We start from the raw sequence: 21921 nt of genomic DNA, 5'->3' as shown, positions 1-21921 counted from the left end.
GACAATTGGACACTGAGAAGCCCGTATAAATCAAAGAGTGCTAAAGTAAAAAGCTTATGTAAATGGTGAATGCCTCCCTAAACAGTGGCATTAGGATTTGATTCAAATACTGGGAAAATCATCACATCTCCCATCTGTCTTTCCTTGGGAAATTAATAGAGAAAGTTATCTTGTGACAACTGAATGTAGATTTTAGATAAACGTAATAAATAGAAATAAATCAAAACCTTTGAAAGCAAATCAAAAAATGTATCGTTAGTCCAATAAAAAGGTGGTATCTTAATTTCTTTTCTATGTTTTGATTTATTTCTATTTATTACCTTTAAAAGTAGACTAATACGACTACCACACTACTTTACTCTAGATAAATGTACAAACTGAAATGTCCATGTCAGGATGAATCAAATTCTAGTACCATTTTAGAAAAGGATGTGCTGATGCAAGAGCCTTGTCTAAAATGCATGCAGGAATAAACATGTATGATCCGGCTACGTACAATAGGAGCAGCCATTTTACAAATGTCAATACCTAAAACATCAATGGAGCAACCTACACATCTAATTGTCTGCACTTACATATGTACGTTGGTATTACAGAACATAAATGTGTAAGTGTTCAGTAAGGGCTGACAAACAGATTTATAGGTTCTTAAGATTACCAACATGTGTATCTATATTCTCCCCATAATCATTCAACATAATTGATTTTAAGGGAACACTAGGGGATTAAGGGGCCAACCTCCCCTAATCCTTCTAGTAGAGTGCTGCCCAAAATAGAGAGACATGTATGTACTGTAGCCTGGTACCTCTAAGTGCAGCCAAGGATAGAACAATCTCCTCCAGCCACAGGCTCCCGGTACAGTTTAGAAATAAATGTCCACAAGCAACTTCAATCTTAAGGACTTTATTCCATGCAGGTTTCTAGTAGACCTGATACACAGTTCCAACAGCAGCATTCACCTTCAATCTTAAGCACATATAAGCCACCTGAAAATGTGTGGCAAATAGTCCCCTTTAAGCAGTAGGCTATCAGCACATACCAGGATTCAATACAGGCTCACAGTTAGCTCCAGTCTGGGCTCTTTATCCATTGCACAATAAGCAGTAGTTCAATTCCAAATAGAAGCAGTTCATTCAATTCATCATCACAGTTAAATCACAAAGCAGCAGTTTCTACCTTCGACTCTCTTTACCTTCAGGAGAGTTCAATACTTTAGGGACTCCTCATACCCAAGGGATTTCACCCTGCATCAGCTTCACTGATAGATTCAATACTTTAGGGATCTCTCTTACCCAAGGGTTTTCAGCCTACAAATACTTTTGGGACTTCCTCACACCCAATGGATTTCAGCCTGCTTCAGTACTTTAGGGACCTCTCTTACTCAAGGGTTTTCAGCCTGCAACTGCTTCTCTCTCTTCTGGGACTCCTTCCCACCTGCCCAATCAATCCCTGGCTTCTGCTCTCCCAACCAATCATTCTCCTTCTATTAGCTTCCCCCACACCCATACCAGCTGAGTTAAGCATTAGACTAATGATGAGCTCCTGCACAGAGGGTTTCCTAACTCTTTCCCCCTAGTGGCAGCCCATATACACGTCCTGCCAATTTACACCCATGTCTTCCCCCATTGCAGCTCATCTCACCCCCTGGCTCCTTGCCTGCAATGCCTTCTGGGACTTGTATTTCAAACTGACACTGCCTTAACCCAACTATCCTGGATGTGACTTTATCACAGTACGTGTCGATGTTGATCCTGGTGAGCACAGATGCACATTTCCCATTTCAAGAGGTGAATACACATGTATTATTTGGTCCTGCCCGGACCACACCCTCTTGCCATATACACCAATTCATGATTTACACATCTATTACCCTGGTTTTCTAAAACTGAGTTTTCTACGTGTATGCAAGATGTGCATGTATATCGTTAACAGGACTTCTACAATAACCTCCACTCTCTTTCACAAAGCAAACATTTACTTGATGAATGTCTATCTGAATTCAAAGAGTACCACAGAAGAGAGACACTGTTGGTCTCCATGATAGCATCTTCAGAGAGATACTGGGTCACTTTATGAAATTTATCGGTCATTTTTGATACAGTTGATCCCTAAATGCTCAGAGGCAGCCAGAGCAGGCTACATTTACTGGAACTGTCGGACAATACTCTTCAAGATCAATACATAAATTGTGGAGTACCACAAGAAGCAATTCTCTATTTAACTTATATACAGTGGTGGAAATAAGTATTTGATCCCTTGCTGATTTTGTAAGTTTGCCCACTGACAAAGACATGAGCAGCCCATAATTGAAGGGTAGGTTATTGGTAACAGTGAGAGATAGCACATCACAAATTAAATCCGGAAAATCACATTGTGGAAAGTATATGAATTTATTTGCATTCTGCAGAGGGAAATAAGTATTTAATCCCTCTGGCAAACAAGACCTAATACTTGGTGGCAAAACCCTTGTTGGCAAGCACAGCGGTCAGACGTCTTCTGTAGTTGATGATGAGGTTTGCACACATGTCAGGAGGAATTTTGGTCCACTCCTCTTTGCAGATCATCTCTAAATCATTAAGAGTTCTGGGCTGTCGCTTGGCAACTCGCAGCTTCAGCTCCCTCCATAAGTTTTCAATGGGATTAAGGTCTGGTGACTGGCTAGGCCACTCCATGACCCTAATGTGCTTCTTCCTGAGCCACTCCTTTGTTGCCTTGGCTGTATGTTTTGGGTCATTGTCGTGCTGGAAGACCCAGCCACGACCCATTTTTAAGGCCCTGGCGGAGGGAAGGAGGTTGTCACTCAGAATTGTACGGTACATGGCCCCATCCATTCTCCCATTGATGCGGTGAAGTAGTCCTGTGCCCTTAGCAGAGAAACACCCCCAAAACATAACATTTCCACCTCCATGCTTGACAGTGGGGACGGTGTTCTTTGGGTCATAGGCAGCATTTCTCTTCCTCCAAACACGGCGAGTTGAGTTCATGCCAAAGAGCTCAATTTTTGTCTCATCTGACCACAGCACCTTCTCCCAATCACTCTCAGCATCATCCAGGTGTTCACTGGCAAACTTCAGACGGGCCGTCACATGTGCCTTCCGGAGCAGGGGGACCTTGCGGGCACTGCAGGATTGCAATCCGTTATGTCGTAATGTGTTACCAATGGTTTTCGTGGTGACAGTGGTCCCAGCTGCCTTGAGATCATTGACAAGTTCCCCCCTTGTAGTTGTAGGCTGATTTCTAACCTTCCTCATGATCAAGGATACCCCACGAGGTGAGATTTTGCGTGGAGCCCCAGATCTTTGTCGATTGACAGTCATTTTGTACTTCTTCCATTTTCTTACTATGGCACCAACAGTTGTCTCCTTCTCGCCCAGCGTCTTACTGATGGTTTTGTAGCCCATTCCAGCCTTGTGCAGGTGTATGATCTTGTCCCTGACATCCTTAGACAGCTCCTTGCTCTTGGCCATTTTGTAGAGGTTAGAGTCTGACTGATTCACTGAGTCTGTGGACAGGTGTCTTTCATACAGGTGACCATTGCCGACAGCTGTCTGTCATGCAGGTAACGAGTTGATTTGGAGCATCTACCTGGTCTGTAGGGGCCAGATCTCTTACTGGTTGGTGGGGGATCAAATACTTATTTCCCTCTGCAGAATGCAAATAAATTCATATACTTTCCACAATGTGATTTTCCGGATTTAATTTGTGATGTGCTATCTCTCACTGTTACCAATAACCTACCCTTCAATTATGGGCTGCTCATGTCTTTGTCAGTGGGCAAACTTACAAAATCAGCAAGGGATCAAATACTTATTTCCACCACTGTATGCAGTATCATGTGTAGAGAGGTTGTTTGTCTGAAGCAAAGGTTTCTGAACTTATGCTACAGTGAGACGAAGAATGCTGCTGTGAAAGAAGACACAGACTTTATGCTCATAAGCCTGCTATCACCAAAATATAGGGGCTGATGCTTAAATTTGGCAACCTTGAAGAAAATATGTTTCAACTAAAAAGGCATGCATTGGTAAACAGGTTCTCTCATCAGCATCCATCTCATCACTTGGCTCTGCCATATACTTGATTGGTTCTGTACATTTGCATACAAGACCAATAAAAAGTCAGTGTGTTATCTTAAAAGAAAATTCTAGAACACAGGGGGCTCTGGTTTAGCCACTGCCCTAAAGGTTTTACTGATGGGGAGAAATGAAAAAAAAAAAATAGACTTTTACTTCAGCAGATTTAGCCCATACGCAGCAGAGCTTTAGAAGTGTTAACTCCCATTTTTTTGTTCTTCTCTCTCTCTCTTTCACACAGACTCTTGAATAAAAGATTCAATTACTCTCTCTTCTTTAACTTCCAAACAAAAATGATGTTTACTTACAGTTTCTTCAGATAACTATTTACATCATACTTGCAGTAGACATGGTAAAACTACTGAATACAGAAATTCTGTCAGTTGGTTATCATACAGCTTGAAGAGAGATTGCTAACACCATCTTATGCTGACACAGACTGACTCACTCTCAGAGCAACTAGAGTGACTCAGACACACCCACAAGACATTACACTATATCCAATGACATCATAGCTCATAGAATTGTTGACAGTTAATGCATGCAGCACTTGTCTTTCACATATTCCTACATACCCCTTCACATGCATTATTGTCCAACAATTCAATTCTTATATATTTATTTATATACATACAGTCCTAGCTTTTCTCGTAGATTTTCAAAATTTCTTACAGCTATCGGTTTCGTCAAGATATCAGCAATCATTTGGTCAGTTTGTTTATATTGCAAACTTATTACTCCTTGCCTTGACAATTCTCTGACATTATGGAATTTTGTTGCAATATGTTTTGTTCTAGACTGTACCCTGTCATTTATTGACAACCTTATACAGCTTTGATTGTCTTCAAAATCTGTATCGGTCTCTGCTGTTCTATACCAAAATCTGTACACAGTTTTTCTATCCACATTAGTTCACGACATGCTTCAGACACAGCAACATATTCTGCTTCTGTGGATGATAAACTTACAATGGTTTGTTTATGACTTGCCCAAGAAATAGATGTTTTTCCATACATAAACACATACCCACTTGTGGATTTATAATCTGAATGATCTCCAGCCCAATCAGAATCACAGTAACAAATCAATTTCTGATTACTATTTACCGGAATCACCAATTTACAGTCAATTGTACCTTTCAAATATCTTACCACTCTTTTTACAGCAGTCCAGTCAGTCTTAGTAGGCTTGTTCACTCTTCTACTTAAAATTCCTACAGCATTAGCTATATCAATTCTGTAAGTGGTAGTTAGATACAAAAGTTTTCCTATTGCAGATCTGTATAGAATGTTATCTGGTAATGGTTCCCTTTCAGTTTCATCCCTCTGAAAATCTGTGGTCATAGGTGAACCTACTGAGTGTGCTTCCTGCATACCCATACTTTCAATAAGATCATTAATCTTTTGTTTCTGACTTATTAAATAAGAACCATCTTTCTGTTTTTCAATATTCATACCTAAATAGTATGACACATTTCCAAGTTGTTATTTCAACATTCTGATTTAAACACTTTACAATGTCTTTATACTCTTTTTCACTTTGACTTGCTATAAGCAAATCATCTACAAATGCTAAAATGTACACACAATGACCTTCCTTTTGTCTAGTATACAAGCATTTATCTGCTTCTCCTTGCTTAAAATCTAAATCAGTTAACATTTCATGCATTTTCTCATTCCAGCATTTTGCACTTTGCTTTAAACCATATAAACAGTTTACACACTAAATGACTGTTATTTGTATCTATGAAACCATCTGGTTGTTTCATATACAAGTCTTCAGATATATCTCCATGAAGAAATGCTGTTTTAACATCTATGTGTTTCACTTGCATTTTCTTTGATGCAGCTATGCTTAGGAGAGTTCTGATTGTTGTGTGTTTCACTACTGGTGCAAATACATCATCATAATCTTCATCATATTTTTGAAGATAACCTTTTGCTACCAGTCTGGCTTTATATCTTTCTACTTGTCCTTGTGCATTTCTTTTCAACTTAAATACCCACTTGCATCCTATGGCCTTTTTGCCATGGGGTAATTCAGTTAAGTTCCATGTTTTGTTTTTATGCAACGCGTCGATTTCATCTTGTGCAGCTTTTTTCCATTTTTCTGCTTCTTTTTCAGACATTTGATCAATTTCATCCCAAGTTAAAGGTTCTTGTGCATCATCAGAAGTTGTTAAATAAGATAGTCTTTGGGGTGGATTACCTCGATTTTCTCTGGATGAGCGTCTGACATTTTGTTGGTCTGACCTCTCCGTGTCATCTGAGATCGAGATTCTATCTCCAATCATTTCCCCTTCATCAGTGGTACTGTCTTCAGTATAAACACTTTCTGTATCTATTTCATTTTCCTGTTCCTCATTAGAATCAGAAAAATTATTATCAGACAATTCTGGTATGTTTGTGTTTATAATCACCGGGATATTGATTATTGGTTTCTTTTCATATTCTGGATGATAAGGTTAATTTGGAATTTTCCAGTCTTTATCAATTTTTTTATTTTCATCAAAATATGTGATGTGTTTTACACCAACAAATCCAGTGTTTAGATTCAAAATTCTATAACCTTTGTGACCTGAATCATAGCCCACTAGAATTCCTTTTTCTGTTGTGGAATCCAGCTTATGTCTCTTCTGTTTCGGCACATGAGCATATGCTGTACTTCCAAATATTCTTATATGTGACAGATTTGGTTTTTTACTATGCCACATTTCATGTGGGGTGCGATCAGTCCCTTTTGTAGGTAGTCTGTTCTGTAGGTATACTGCTGTGAGAATTGCTTCTCCCCATAATCTCTTTGGAAGATTACTATCAGATAGCATACATCTTGTCATTTCTACAAGCGATCTGAACTTTCTTTCAGCTACAGAATTTTGTTCTGGTGTATATGCAACTGTCTTTATGTGCTGAATACCTTCTTGTTCTAGAAATGTTTGTATGGTATGTGAAGTAAACTCACCACCGTTGTCAGTCTGTAGCATCTTTGATTTTTTATCAAATTTATTGCTTACCAAGGCTACAAACTTCTTTAACATATCAGCAACTTGATTCTTTTCTTTTAATAGATATGCCATACAGTATCTAGAGAAATCGTCCACAAATATTAATGCATATTTGTTATTCCCTAGTGATGGAATATTAAATGGTCCACATAAGTCACTATGTATCAAGTCCAGTATTTTACTACCTCTTTTTCCTTTATATGATGGAAATGAGGGTCTTACCCCCTTTTGAGTAATACAATCTATGCATTTTTCCATCTTACCATTACTGGCACTTATTTTTATGCCTGTTGCAAGTTGCTTACTTTGCAGCTCCAAGATCACCTTTGGATCTCTGTGTCCCATTCGACGATGCCAGGTCTCAAGATTACATTCTGTATTCTTCTTTGTTTTTATAAGATGTGATGATTCACCTATAATGTTTAACTTATAGACATTGTTATTCATATAACCTTCAGCATAAATTTCATTACCATCAGAAATTGTACATTTACTATTTTCAAAATGAATTGAAAAACCTTTCTTGTCTAATGCTGATACACTGAGCATATTACAAACTGCTCGTGGAACATATAAGACATCTTTTACAAGAGTTTTTTTTTACTCCATCTGATACTATGCATTTTAAATGTCCATTTCCTTTTGCTTTGATCATTGTTGAGCCAGCATTAGCTGTGTGAAGACTACCATCTTCTGGTCTCATATCTGTGAAAAATTCTTTATTATTGGTTATATGTTTTGTGCTGCCAGAATCTAATATCCAACTATTTTTATCTGAAGTGTTCTTCATTATATTAAAAGATTTTTCTGTCATTATACAGCTCTTATTCTTACTGTTGTCATGGTCATAATTTTTTCTTTGACCATGCTTATTCTCCATTGGCTTAAATGAGCTAGAAGGGGTGTGGTTTTTCTTGTTACAGTATTTTGATACATGTCCCTCTTTACCACATGAATAGCAAATCAGCTTGTTTCTGGGCAGGCTTTTTTCATTATAGCTCCGCCTCCTACTATGCATTGCTGAGAAAAATGTTTCATTCTGGTTAATCTCTCTTGGTGAACAGATCTCCTCTGTTATAATACATTCTTGTCTAAGCTTAGAGACAGCCTGTTCAAAAGATTGTCCTTCAATTGCTTCATTCACTGTCCTGAATACTTCAAAACTTTTAGACAGAGATGTAAACATAAAAGCTCTCTTTAAAGCATCGCAGATAGGTATACCCGATAATTCTAGCTTCTTAAATAATGACATTAAATGTGTTATATGATCATTACATTTTTTCTTGTCATTCAACTTCAATTGAATTATTTCTGATAACCATATAGGCTGTTTTGTATATGAAGTACCATACATGGTTTTCAATTTTTGCAATATTTCTTTTGAGGTGTTTGTTCCATCAATCAATATTGCCTGTTTCTCTGTCAGAGCTTCATATAGCATACTTCTGACATAACAGTCTGCAGTATTCCATTCTTCAAAATTGTCAGCATTTCTTACTTGATCCAAACATATATTTAGCTTCTTTGCTTCAATAATACATTTAAATCTCATCTCCCACTGAATATAGTTATATTCATTCAGTTGGGGCACTTTGAGAGAACATAGTAATGGTGCAGCTGCCATCTTGTCTTTTGTATGGAGAGATAAAAAAAAAATTTCTTAATGTTTTCTTTTTTTTAATTATTTTAGTGGTCTGGGCCCATAACCCAATATGATGGGGAGAAATGAAAAAAAAAATAGACTTTTACTTCAGCAGATTTAGCCCATACGCAGCAGAGTGTTTAGAAGTGTTAACTCCCATTTTTTTTGTTCTTCTCTCTCTCTCTCTCTCTCTTTCACACAGACTCTTGAATAAAAGATTCAATTACTCTCTCTTCTTTAACTTCCAAACAAAAATGATGTTTACTTACAGTTTCTTCAGATAACTATTTACATCATACTTGCAGTAGACATGGTAAAACTACTGAATACAGAAATTCTGTCAGTTGGTTATCATACAGCTTGAAGAGAGATTGCTAACACCATCTTATGCTGACACAGACTGACTCACTCTCAGAGCAACTAGAGTGACTCAGACACACCCACAAGACATTACACTATATCCAATGACATCATAGCTCATAGAATTGTTGACAGTTAATGCATGCAGCACTTGTCTTTCACATATTCCTACATTTACTACTGATATGCTATCTGAGCTTTGCACATTTGCCTTTTCCCTTTGTATGCCATCTAGACTCTGGCCAGCTCACTGTTCCAAGTACAGAGTTTGGATGGCTTTTAATGGGTCTCATAAGAGAAAAACTGTGCCAGACGTCTTGGAGATGTGCTATCTACCCAGACCAGCATTAAAGATTAGTTACTTCACGCTGAATCTGAGCAATTTGCTCGGAGCTCTCTTGCTGAACTTTGTCTAATGATTGGAATAAACTTTCCACATTATACATGAGCACTGCAGTATCTTGCACAGTTTTCTTGACCGTTCCATCCAGTTTCATAATGGTCATCCAGATTGTCTCCAGCATCACCACCTTAGGAACAGTCACATCCATGGCTGCCCCAACACTTCTCAACTTAGCTGCTGCTTCCAGGGACCGAGCTCCACCGCTTCTAGGCAGAAGCTCGGGAGTTCCCACGAGTGTTGGGTATGACCCCTATTGATATGTTTAAAGAGTTTTATTATATTTTAAAGATTCTTGCAGAAGCTATTCCTCCATTTAATAAAATATTCTATTTACCAATTGCCTCTAAGAAGTCTACAGTTTGGGGTCAGCCTTTGGTGGATCATTTGTCAAATGACGTTCAAGCTCAGGCTCAGCCACAAATTGGAAGGGAATGATTTAAATAATATTTCTGCCATTCTGGAGAGCTCTTTTTCTGAAGTGAATGATGATGCTATTTCGAGTGTAAACTTAGAACTCAAATCTTGTTGAAAGACAATTACGAGACTTTATTTTAGAAAACCTGGTCCTCAAATTTTGTGGCCAACATGTTTGGCTATATCCTGATGTAACAAAAGCCACTCAGGATAGGTGGAAAGAATTCTTGGCTATGAGAAAAGAGACAAAAGTTGGGAGATATTTTTATTGCCGTATGCATGCAAATGTGTTGTGAAGTACCTTGGGTTGAAGTATATTTTCTTTGCACCTAACCATCTAAGATCCTTTTTGGACTTAAAGAAGCTGATCACCAGTGGGACATCATGATTCAGGTTATTGATATTTGATGTTGGAAATTCTTCCTTGATATTTGCCTCTGTTGATCTCCTTTATCTTATTTATACCTCGTCCCCTCCTTTTATGGTCTGATATTTTTTCTCTCTTTCTTCTTTAGATTGTTATATTTCATATATTTAATATTTATAAGAAGCCTTCATTGTATTTCTTGAACAAGCGGTTTGACTTGTAAATTTTGTTTAACGTTCATAAATTAAATTTTAAAAAATATGGCTGGGGGGGGGGGGGAGGAATGGGTCCTTTTTATAAGTACCGTTGTAGCTATTCAAAAGCAGGTGCAACAAAAATGCACATGTATAAAGTAAGCATTGTACAACTCTCCCCACCTCAACCCCTCCCATCCAACTGTTCACTTCAAAGATCATTTAAAAGTATGCACACTATCATTCAGTGTACACACTTAGCCATATTCAACGGCACATTTACCTACATGAAAACTCATTACCACCCCCATGGACAATATTTACTTATTGCACACATTTATAGCCCGCTCAATCCTCAAGTTTTAAGCAGGTAATAAAAACCAAATATTTAAAACAAATTTAGACTAACAAAACATTACAAAGACACCACAATAAATTATACCTAATCTGCAGTATCACTACATCAAATGCCTAAGTAAATAAAAAAAATGACTTCACCTTCTTCTGAAACACATTAATCCATTTTTGCTCAGTGTTCCAAAATTATTCTAGAAATCTAGGGTGAAAAAAAAATCAAAAATCTCATTTTCAATAGGTAACTCAGGGGCCCTTTTACTAAGCTGCGACAAAAGGTGGCCTACGGCAGTATGAGAGCATCTTTTGGGCATGTGCTAGGCCAGGTTTTGCCGCGTTCTGGAAAAAGGACCTTTTTAAAGGGGCTGGAAAATGGACATGCAGCAAAATAAAACCATTTTCGGCCTGAGACCTTACTGCCACCTACTGACTTAGCAGTAAGGTCTCATGTGCTACCCGGGCAGCAGGCATGCAAATCAGCATGCATGCAGCTCGCATCCATTCCCGTGTACCACCGGGTACGCGCCACGTGGTTGAAAATATATTACTATCGCGTGTTTTTGGCACGTGCCAAATTCAGAATTACCGCCCGGGGCACATGGTAGTCGGGTGGTAATGCTAATTTGGTGCACGCTGGACATGCATAAGCCCTTACTCACCTTTGTAAAAGGGCCCCTCGTTCCATAACATGGGTACAACCAATAAAAAGACCGCATATAAGATCAATTTTCATACTAAGCACAAATAAGTATACTACAAACATATTCATACTGGCTTGTAGTGAACATATGGCACAAACATGGAAGAAATAAAGGCAAATATTCCATGAACTGATTTAAACATTAGCATCAAAATTTCACATGTAGCTCAATATACAATAGGAAGCCAAAGACATTCTAATGGACCATGTGTCATATGCTGAAAACATGACCCTCCTTAAAGAACCCTTACAGTAACATTCTGTAGTAGATGAAGTGCCTGAAGTGTAGTGGGACAAGGTGACCAAAAAAAAAAAAAAAAAAAAAAAAAAAAGACTGCAACCAACCTATGCAAAATTCACATTTTATAAAATGCAACGAACAAATTCATTATTAACATAATATGTCAAGAATGAGGTGGGTATTAAGAGTGATCCCTAGATATTTAACAGTGGCTTTAACGGGAATAGAAATAAAGGCAAAGGACTATGGAATGAAATCTCGTTTTGATAATCATGAAAAATAAGTTCAGAAAAAAATTATAAACATTTAAACTCACCTTTTGAAGTTCATCTGGTCCCATGGTTAACAGATGTTGTAAAGTTATTTCATTGGCCTACGAAAAGCAAAGACTTCTGTGTTACAAATTAATCTAGAATAGATGATGATGATGATGAGAAAGTACTCCACAATTTTAAAATGCTGAAGGATCACTGATATATTTTCTAATTACAGTCAACGGCAGAGCAGGGAAAAATTATATAACAGAAAAGAGGTATAAAACAAAGAATGACAGGGGGATGGGGACAGAGCCCGCAGGGACGAGGACAAACTTTGTCCCTGTGTCATTCTCTGAAAGCCTGAGACAAGTCTTAAACTGGCTGTTCCAACTAGGTGGAACAGCATCTAAAAATGCTAGTATCAATATGTAAAAACTTAACACATTTTATTGTTTTTTAAATAAAGTTTAGACTAATTTATTAATGATTTTGATATACCACTTATCTAATTTATTAATGATTTTGAAATACCACTTAACATTTATTATATCTAAGCAGTTTACAATGAAACATATAAGGCCACCTGGAAATAAAACATTGGCCTTAGGATGCAGTAATAATTTAACCCTCCAAGAAATCTTGAAAGATTGACCAAACCTACTGCTGCATCAAGAATCCTTGTCCAAACGTTAATAAGATAGGAATGTGTTGATGAACTTCACATCCTAGCCATGTAGATCTCAGGTAGTCCACCAATATCACCATGGCTCTTGACACTATGAATCCTGACATGCCCTTTCATTAAGACCTGCCTATACATTACAAAAATATGCAGTCTACTAGCCACTGATAATTGCACTTGGAATCACGCTTATTGGGATCAAAAGAAACAAAAATCTGTGTGGACACACTCTAATCCAGATAGACAACTAATGTGAATGGGGAAAATTGGTGAAACGATGATCAACTAGTTAAAGTGGAAATCAAATATCATCTTAGAAAGAAGTGTAAGATTAGTGTGCAGAACCATCTATCATTAGGTGCATTTCAATCACTCAAACTCACTGATTGCATTCTGGAGTGACCACCACCACCAAAAAAAAGACCTTCTACATCAGGTACTTCAGCTTGCAGATGTCAAATGACTCAACTAGATTTCTCTTCAGCTACCAGTACAGAGTCTGAGCTATAGAGTGACTTGGATATCTACGCATAAGCTCCCAAGTGACTTGTAACCACTGAGAACATAGGGCTTGACTGATGTTACCAGAGGAGTTGCACGCACTGGATAAGGCCCAACATTAACATGTTCATGAAAACATCTGCTGACTCCTTTTTATTTATTTGACAATGGATACTAAGAAGTGACAACTACTTGAGTCACTTCTGGCAGAGTTCCTATCAATTCCAACTAAGGCGAAGGGTTCAAATGGGAATCTGGGCAATTTACCACAACCATAGTAACTCCCAACACCTGAATGGTTGTGTTCATTGATTCTATGGCTCCTTTCTGAGATGTGGTCTTGACCAAGCAGTTATCCAGAAAGGAAAACACATGCAAACCCAGTTTATGCAGATACAGCATAACCATTTTTGGAAATCTGGTAAATTACTTATGGTGGAGGCCAGATATTAGTATATGATACTAAAAATGTTTCCTATTACGAATCTGAGACACTTCCTGTGACTTGAATGTATATGACCCATAAGCACAACTACTCTGCCTTTTTAGGCAAAGGCTTAAGGTGCCTGCAGAAAACATCTATAACTTTTTTTTAACCTATGCATATGAGGTTATACAGAGTCAACAATTTATGTAAGACCTTAATCTTCCCCAGACAGGAAAGTTCTCCACAGAAGACACAAATACTGACCATGTGCTAGAATCAAGTCAATATCCAGTCTCAGGTTCTGACTAAGGAGCTGGCTGTAGCTTTTCAGCTTGTGCCATCTGATATGACAGAGGTAATAAGAACATAAGTATAGTCATACTGGGTCAGATCGATAGTCCATCTAGCTCAGTATTCAACTTCCAAGCAGTGGCCAATCCAGGTCACAAGTACTTGGCAGAAACCCAATTAGTAGCACCATTCCATGCTACCAATCCCAGGGCAAGCAGTGGCTTTCCCCATGTCCATCTCAATAGCAGACTATAGACTTTTCCTCCAGGAATGTGTCCAAACCTTTTGAAACCCAGATACAATAACCTCCGTTATCACATCCTCTCGCAACGAGTAATAGAGCTTAACTATTCATTGGGTGAAAAAAAAATTCCTTCTATTTGTTATAAAAGTATTTTCATGCAATTTCATTGTGTCCCTGGTATTTCTACTTTTTGAATAGTGAAAAATCGATTTACCTCCACCCGCTCCACACCACTCAGGATTTGGTAGACCTCAATCATATCATTCTCAGCTGTCTCTTTAGTCTTTCCTCATATGGGAGCAGTTCCACCCCCATTATTATTTTGCTCGCTCTTCTTCGAACTTTTTCTAATTCTGCTATATATTTTTTGAGATAAGGCGACCAGAATTGAACACAATACTCAAGGTGAGGTCGCACCATGAAGCGATACAGAGACATTCTAATATTTTTGGTCTTATTTTGCATCCCTCTCCTAATAATTCCTAGCATCCTGTTTGCTTTTTTGGCCACCTCCGCACACCAGACAGATTTCAGCATATTGTCTACAATGACACCTAGGTCTTTTTCTTGAGTGCTGACTCCTAAGGTGGACCCCAGCATCAGATAACTATGATTCAGATTATTATTCCCAATGTGCATCACTTTGCATTTGTATACATTAAATTTCATCTGCCATTTGGGTGCCCAGTCTTCCAGTTTCCTAAGATCTTGCAGCAATTTTTCACAATCCACACGTGTTTTGACAACTTTGAATAGTTTTGTGTCATCTGCACATTTAAGCACCTCATTCGTCGATTTCCAAATAATTTATAAATGTGTTAAATAGCACTGGTCCCAGTACAGATCCCTGCGGCACTCCACTATTCACCCACCTCTATTGAGAAAAATGGCCATTTAACCCTACCCGTTGTGTTTTCTGTCTAATAACCAATTCTTAATCCACAAGAGGTCATTGCCTCCTATCTCATGACTCCTTAATTTTCTCAGGAGTCTCTCATGAGGTACTTTGTCAAAAGCTTTCTGAAAATCTAGATACAGTATATCAGCTGGTTCGTATTTATCAACATGTTTATTCATGCCTTCAAAGAAATGAAGCAAATTGGTGAGGCAAGGCCTCCCTTGGCTAAGTCCATGCTGACTCTGTCCCATTAAACCATGCTTGTATATGTGTTCTGTAACTTCATTCTTTATAATAGCTTCTACTATTCTGCCTAGCATTGAAGTCAGGCTCACCAGTCTAATTTCCAGGATCACCCCTGGAACCTTTTTAAAAAATTGGCGTCACATTAGCCACCCTCCAGTCTTCAGGTACTACGGATGATTTAAAGACAGGTTACAGATCACTAGCTGCTGATCAGCAATTTCATGTTTGAGTTCTTTCAATACCCTGAGGTGTATACCATCTGGTCCAGGTGATTTATCACTCTCTAACTTGTCAATTTGGCTCTGTACATCTTCCAAGTTCTCAGAGATTTCTTTCAGTTCCTCCACATTGTCACCCTTGAAAACCATTTCCAGTACAGGTAGATCTCTTCTTCCATTAAGCAAAGAATTCATTCAATCTCTCCTCTATGGTCTTGTCCTCCCTGAATACCCCTTTCCTTCCTGATCTAACAGTCCCACAGATTTCCTTGTAGGCTTCCTGCTTCTCATATACCTGAAAAAAGTGTTAATATGAGTTTTCATTTCTGCGACAAGTTTTTCTTCATATTGTCTTTGAGCCTTCTTTACCACTGCTTTGCATCAGGCTTGACAGTGCTTTTATTTTCTTCATTCAGTTCCTTTTTCCATTTTTTGAAGAATGCTCTTTTGGCTCTAATAGCCTCTTTCACCTCACTTGTGAACCACGCTGGCTGTTATTAGCTCTTTTTCCATCTTTGTTAAGTGGAATACATCTGGTTTGGACTTCCACGATGATATTTTTAAATAATGTCCACACCTGATTTAAATTGCTAACCAATGCTGCTGATCCCGATCAGGAGGGTGCTCAGGCCATTCCCAATTCCAAAATGGCTGTGTGACCTCCCATGGCAGTCTCGAGGTTGCCACGAGAAGCTGCGGCCAAAAACTTTTCAGCACAGAGGAAGGGGGCAGGAACAATTCAGGATGCTCCTGCCCCGAAGACACCGCTACACCACCAGTACAAGGCACACAGATTAGAAAAGGCACCAGTATCCTGCTGAATTGCCTGTAATGTTTTTAAAGAATTGCTGTATACGGAGTAGCAAATTATCTACACAAAACACACTAGCTATTTGCTGAAACACTGATGAAGATCATTTAAATTTTCTATTTACCTTGAGTAATGTGAAGGATAGGTAAACAGCCCACTGTTGGTTACTGATATTACAAAATCTAAGAAATAGAAACCTCAAAGCTCTATATAGCGTCCTGTGCAACAATAATGTTGCACTATAGTAGCAAGAGCTCCATTCCTATCATCAGTTTCTTTATAAAGGGAAAAAAAGAAATGTAAAAAAAAAAAAAAAATCCAGATCCTAGGAGAAAAAAAACAGTTTCTAAAAACAAAAACAAAACAAAAACCTGTGTGGAAAGAAAAATAAATCTTACCTTCAATAAGTCTGTTAAATGTTTCAGTTCAAGTCCATGTAAAAACACCTCTAGGCCACTAAAATTTATACAGCAACTATATAATTAGAAAATAACTGTTAGTAACTGTAAAATTTAATATATTTGGGGAGTCCAACTTATTTCTCAGTACTATATATAGATCAGTACGATAACTGTAATAACATTTCAGTAAGAATACTGCTTCTTGTTATCATATAGGTATACTGTGTTACATAAGAGCATGAGATAAGCCATGCTGGGTAAGACTAACAATGGCCAACACAGGTCACTAAGTAGTGCCCAGCAGATCCCAAATAGATCCATTCAATTTTTAAAGCCGCTAGGAGCTGTTTTACTTTTTTTCCCCTGGGACATCTCATTTGGAAAAATAGGAATTGCAAAATCAAATGACTCAATTTTGAACACACTGGGAGCCTGAAGGCCTCAACTGATGCCTACATAAGGATAAAACAAAAAAATACCAAGATGATCTGGAAATGGCTGAAAAACCTAGCTAAGACACCAAGGACAAAATTCTACGTATGATGCTGAAAAAAAAAAAAAAAAACAAACAAAAAAAAAAGAGTGCTAAGTGTTATTCTATAATCGGTGCTCCGAGTTGTGCCCCAGAGTAGCGATGGAATCCACACCTAACTTTTAGGCACGAAGATTTACACCTGCTGAAACTTTGTGTAAATCCCTGTGCCTAAATTAGGTATGGATCAGGCGTATTCTGTAACAGTGCACACAAATTCTTGTAATGCCCATGACACCCATGGCCATGCTACCTTTTCACATGCGCATACTAGAATTTATGTGTGCATCTTTATAGACTATGCCTAGCAAGATGCACATGTAGATTCTTATTTTTGCCAATTAGCGCCGAAAATTGATTAGTGCCCAATCGGTGAATTATTCAATTAAATTGTGCACAGAATTTGGATGCACACCCAAATTTCCGCATACAATTTTGAGTGCCACCTATAAAATCCAGGGGTAACTGGGAAAAAAGTGTGACAGTAGCACAAGAAATTTACAAAACCAAACTGTTTAGTGAAGAAACAGCATCTTGAGGAGATCCTGTAATATGTATCCAAGGCAAAAAGATGAAAAGTGAGGTGGTCTCACATGACAGACACAGGTAGAAGTGGCATGCATGTGCAATGAAGAACTTGTACTAAAGCTGGGAAGCTTCCCACATGACCTGTTATCCTGCTTGTCCTCAGAGAATAGCTCTACCCCCACAATATCTACACTTACTCCAGGTAAAAATATGCAGAGGTGGGCTACCTGCATATACTTGTATGCACATATATCCACTGCAATTTTTATGTTTAAACATTTTTTATTGAAGTATCAGCAAAGTACACATTACTTAGCAATGCACTGAACAATGAATATATATTATATATATATATATATATATATATATATATATATATATATATATATACACACACATATCAAAAAAATGCACAACTCCCTCCAAACGGAAACCAACCAAACTAGAGTTCCCAAAGCAGTATACCATATCCCCCTCTTAATACCCCCCACAACCTCCATCATCGCAAAATACAACCACCACACAGTCCAATCTCCATCCCCCTCCACAATACGATAAATTCTGCCCCCCCTTCCCTTCAGTTATGTTTGAATCCGATGATTGACACTTCTAGACTGCAACCACAATTGGACCTCCAATCCAAGTAAACTATGTTATATTGGCAGAAACAAGTTAACCGGATATAGCAAAAAGGGGGCCTTGCTTCTTATAGCCTTATCCTAGAGTTCAATACTTCTGCAATGTACAAAGTAAATGAGGGCTATAATTTACTATTATTGCGACTGCAGATATTTGTTGAGTTTGCCATTACTCTACGTAGATACCAGTTAGACCCAGTGGCGTAGCCAGAAGGCAAATTTTGGGTGGGCCAGTAGGTAGGTTGGGTAGGCGTGCATGTCCTTTTCCCTTACCACCCCCCCTCCCCAACTTTAACAATTAAATCCCTTAGCTAGCAAAGAAGACATTCAGCTGAAGACATTCACAACAGCTGTCCTCCAGATCTTTGTGTCCCCTGCAACAGCTCCCTTCCCTGCAACACCGCCAGCTCTTCAGCAGTAGCTGCCACTGGATCACCCAAACATCTGCATGTATGACGAAGATCTAAGCTTGACATGAACAACTTGGAGGGACAACATCTACTCCTATGCTCAACCTAAAAGCCCACCCGAGATTTCAGGTCAAAAGCAGACCCTAGCTAATAGAAAAGTTCCACTGAATAGTTCCCCCCACATTTTCAAACATTCATTTTCCTGTCAGTCGAGGAGGGGGATCTGACCAGCGGAATTTTCAGCCCATCTAAAAAGATGAGCAGAGGGACAGCGTTCACCTCCCATCGGAGGTGTGTGTAGGGGGAGGAGGGAAACGATCCCACTTAGACTGGGTAATGTGAAACCACTGTCACAACTTCTTCATTGGACAGGGCAACATAAGAGAAAGACAGGCTTGCATTTCAAACGAGGGAGGGAGGGGGGGAGGTAAGGTCTGAGCATTACTCCTCCAACCCAGGGAATGCGGCTCTTTCCAGCTTCACTGTTTCACACTACAGAAGTGTCAAAACAGCACACAATCAGCGCTAATATTTACACCGGAAAAGGTTAAAGAAACAACCCTACATTACAAAGTAGCTGTTGGAAGGGTCAGCACCGCAATCTAGCAAAGCCAGACATCGTTGCCTGGCACTGAACGGTGCAGGAATCAGAAGGACATCGTGCAGGATCCCGACCTTATTATGGAAACAGGAAGTTTGTGTTCTAAGGGGCGGGACGCTGCAGATTCGTCAGCGTGCATGTAGTTAGGAGGTCCCGTGCTACCTTCAGATGATGAAATTGCTACTGCCTGCAGGTCTTCATGATCCGGTGCAAACAGGCTCTAGCAGACTGCACGCTCCACTGCAGGCAAGAAAAATTAGACAGATTAGGACAGAGGGCTGCTGTTATTCACTGCTGCTGTGCCAGCTGATTGGAGGGTCAGAAAGAATGGGTGGGCCTGAGCTGTGATTGGATGGGCCTGGGCGTATCCAGGCCCACCCGTAGCTACACCCCTGGTTAGACCCTATGACGTTGTTGCACAACTAGTCTCCTTGACCCAATACCCCTAGCTTCATAATAACTACTCCCTCCATCCCCTCCTTGCAGAGAACTCCCCTAGCTAATTCCAGAGAGGTTAGCCAGTTCCCCCACTAAAAAAAAAAAAAAAAAAAATAGATCTTGCTAATTAATCCCCCAATTTATTAAGCATCAGACTCCTTCCCCGCGGAGACAAAGAAGCCAGGTAGACCCCCCAAGGTTTTTGAAAACGACTTTTCCATTTTAAAGCCCCCCTTGCATCCTTCGCCTCCCAGGTTACCAGTAAGTGTATCATATTACGCCAATGCCAGAATTCAGGTGACCGTGATAAGGTCCATTCCTGCAGAATGCATTTCCTTGCTAGGAAGCACAATTAACGAAACAGCATCATCTCTTCCATCGTGGATCCCCTAAAAGATCCACAGCAATCAAGCACCAGTTGAATCGGTGTACAACAATTGTGCACAACAAGAGGAAAGAAAGATATTCAAGTCTGCAACAAGTACAGCCACCTAGGTAAGATTGCCATCTTGGCTTGACTGGACCTGGATTCAAGAACAAGCTTGTCTTGACTGGAATGGGATTTAGGATACTCAAGCAAGATTCAGGATTTACAAACAAGCTTGGCAGCAAACAGGGCAGAGACAAGCAGGAAGGAGATTGGAGCTACAGACTACCAGGGTAAAGACAGACAAGCAGGGACAGAACCAAAGCTGAAGACTTGCAAGGCAGAGGCAAGCAGGAAGGGGACTGGAGCTAAAGACAGGTCAGAGACAAACAGGAGGGGAACAGAAGCTAACTGGAGCTGAAGACAAACAGGGCAGAGACAAGCAGGATACAAAGCTGACCCACACAGACAAACAACAGAACAATGGCTGAAGTTAAGGTAGAAGGGACTAGAACAAGCAAGGCAGACTATGCAGGACACAAAGCTAACCCACACAGACAAACAACAGAACAATGGCTGAAGCTAAGGTAGAAGGTTTAGAACAAGCAAGGCAGACTAGGCAGGACACAAAGCTAACCCACACAGACAAACAACAGAACAATGGCTGAAGCTAAGGTAGAAGGTTTAGAACAAGCAAGGCAGACTAGGCAGGACACAAAGCTAACCCACACAGACAAACAACAGAACAATGGCTGAAGCTAAGGTAGAAGGTTTAGAACAAGCAAGGCAGACTATGCAGGACACAAAGCTAACCCACACAGACAAACAACAGAACAATGGCTGAAGCTAAGGTAGAAGGTTTAGAACAAGCAAGGCAGACTAGGCAGGACACAAAGCTAACCCACACAGACAAACAACAGAACTAAGGCTAAATGCAGAAGTGCACACAGGCACCAAAATAAGAAAACAAGACACAGAAGTGCCCACAGGCACACAGACAAGAACAAGGCAAGCAATCTAAACAGAAGTGCCCATGAGCACACAGACTAGAACAAGGCAGAAGTGCACCCTGCACACGGACTAACCTGGGGACCTTTGGCATTGCAAAGGCCCTGAATGAAAGTCAACCACTTCCTTATAAACAGGATAGAGACAGGAAATACACAGAACCCAAAGTGAGGCTTGAAACACAGAGGAAGTGGAAACCCTACAGGACAGAAACAGGAATATACACTGAACACCGAAGTGAGGCTTGGAACACACAGGAAGTAGAAACCCTACACTCAACCCCAAAGTGAGACTTGAACACACAGGACAAACATAACAATGCAGATAGAAGCCAGCCCATGAGCCGACCAGCAGAAATAAGGTGAGTCAAAAGAGGGGTCACGGCCACAATCGTGACACTCTTCAATGTGCAGTTGCTCATAATTCTCCCAGCAGTAATCTACAAGGCTTCTCTGCTAATGCATAGGTGATGATACACAGGCATATAACACAAGGCTCAGCTCAGTTTCCATAATACACATCAAACATGTTCCCATTTTGGCAAGCTCTTCAACTTCAGCTTGGAAACTCTCAAAGAAGCAAAACTCTGAGTTGAGGACAGTTGTAGATTTTCAAAAGGCAGCATCTGAGTGTGGGCTACGAGCACATATGGATAAACTATTTTATATCCTTTA

At 39.5% G+C, this 21921-nt stretch overlaps 1 protein-coding gene across 1 annotated transcript in view; it reads right to left on the bottom strand.

The window, feature by feature from the left end:
• ASZ1 (ankyrin repeat, SAM and basic leucine zipper domain containing 1) overlaps window positions 1-21921 on the bottom strand; it is a 295162-nt gene that overhangs the window by 13341 nt on the left and 259900 nt on the right. The window contains exons 9-10 of the mRNA XM_030217097.1: window positions 16723-16798; window positions 12066-12122 (exon numbers count right to left, since the gene is read on the bottom strand). Of these exons, the coding sequence (XP_030072957.1) occupies window positions 12066-12122; window positions 16723-16798 (133 nt within the window). The remainder of the gene's footprint in view (window positions 1-12065; window positions 12123-16722; window positions 16799-21921) is intronic.

Source organism: Microcaecilia unicolor, chromosome 10, assembly GCF_901765095.1.
Source record: "Microcaecilia unicolor chromosome 10, aMicUni1.1, whole genome shotgun sequence".
Taxonomy (NCBI): domain Eukaryota; kingdom Metazoa; phylum Chordata; class Amphibia; order Gymnophiona; family Siphonopidae; genus Microcaecilia; species Microcaecilia unicolor.
The sequence above is the reverse complement of the archived record's forward strand: the minus strand, read 5'-3'. Positions and strand labels throughout refer to the sequence as shown.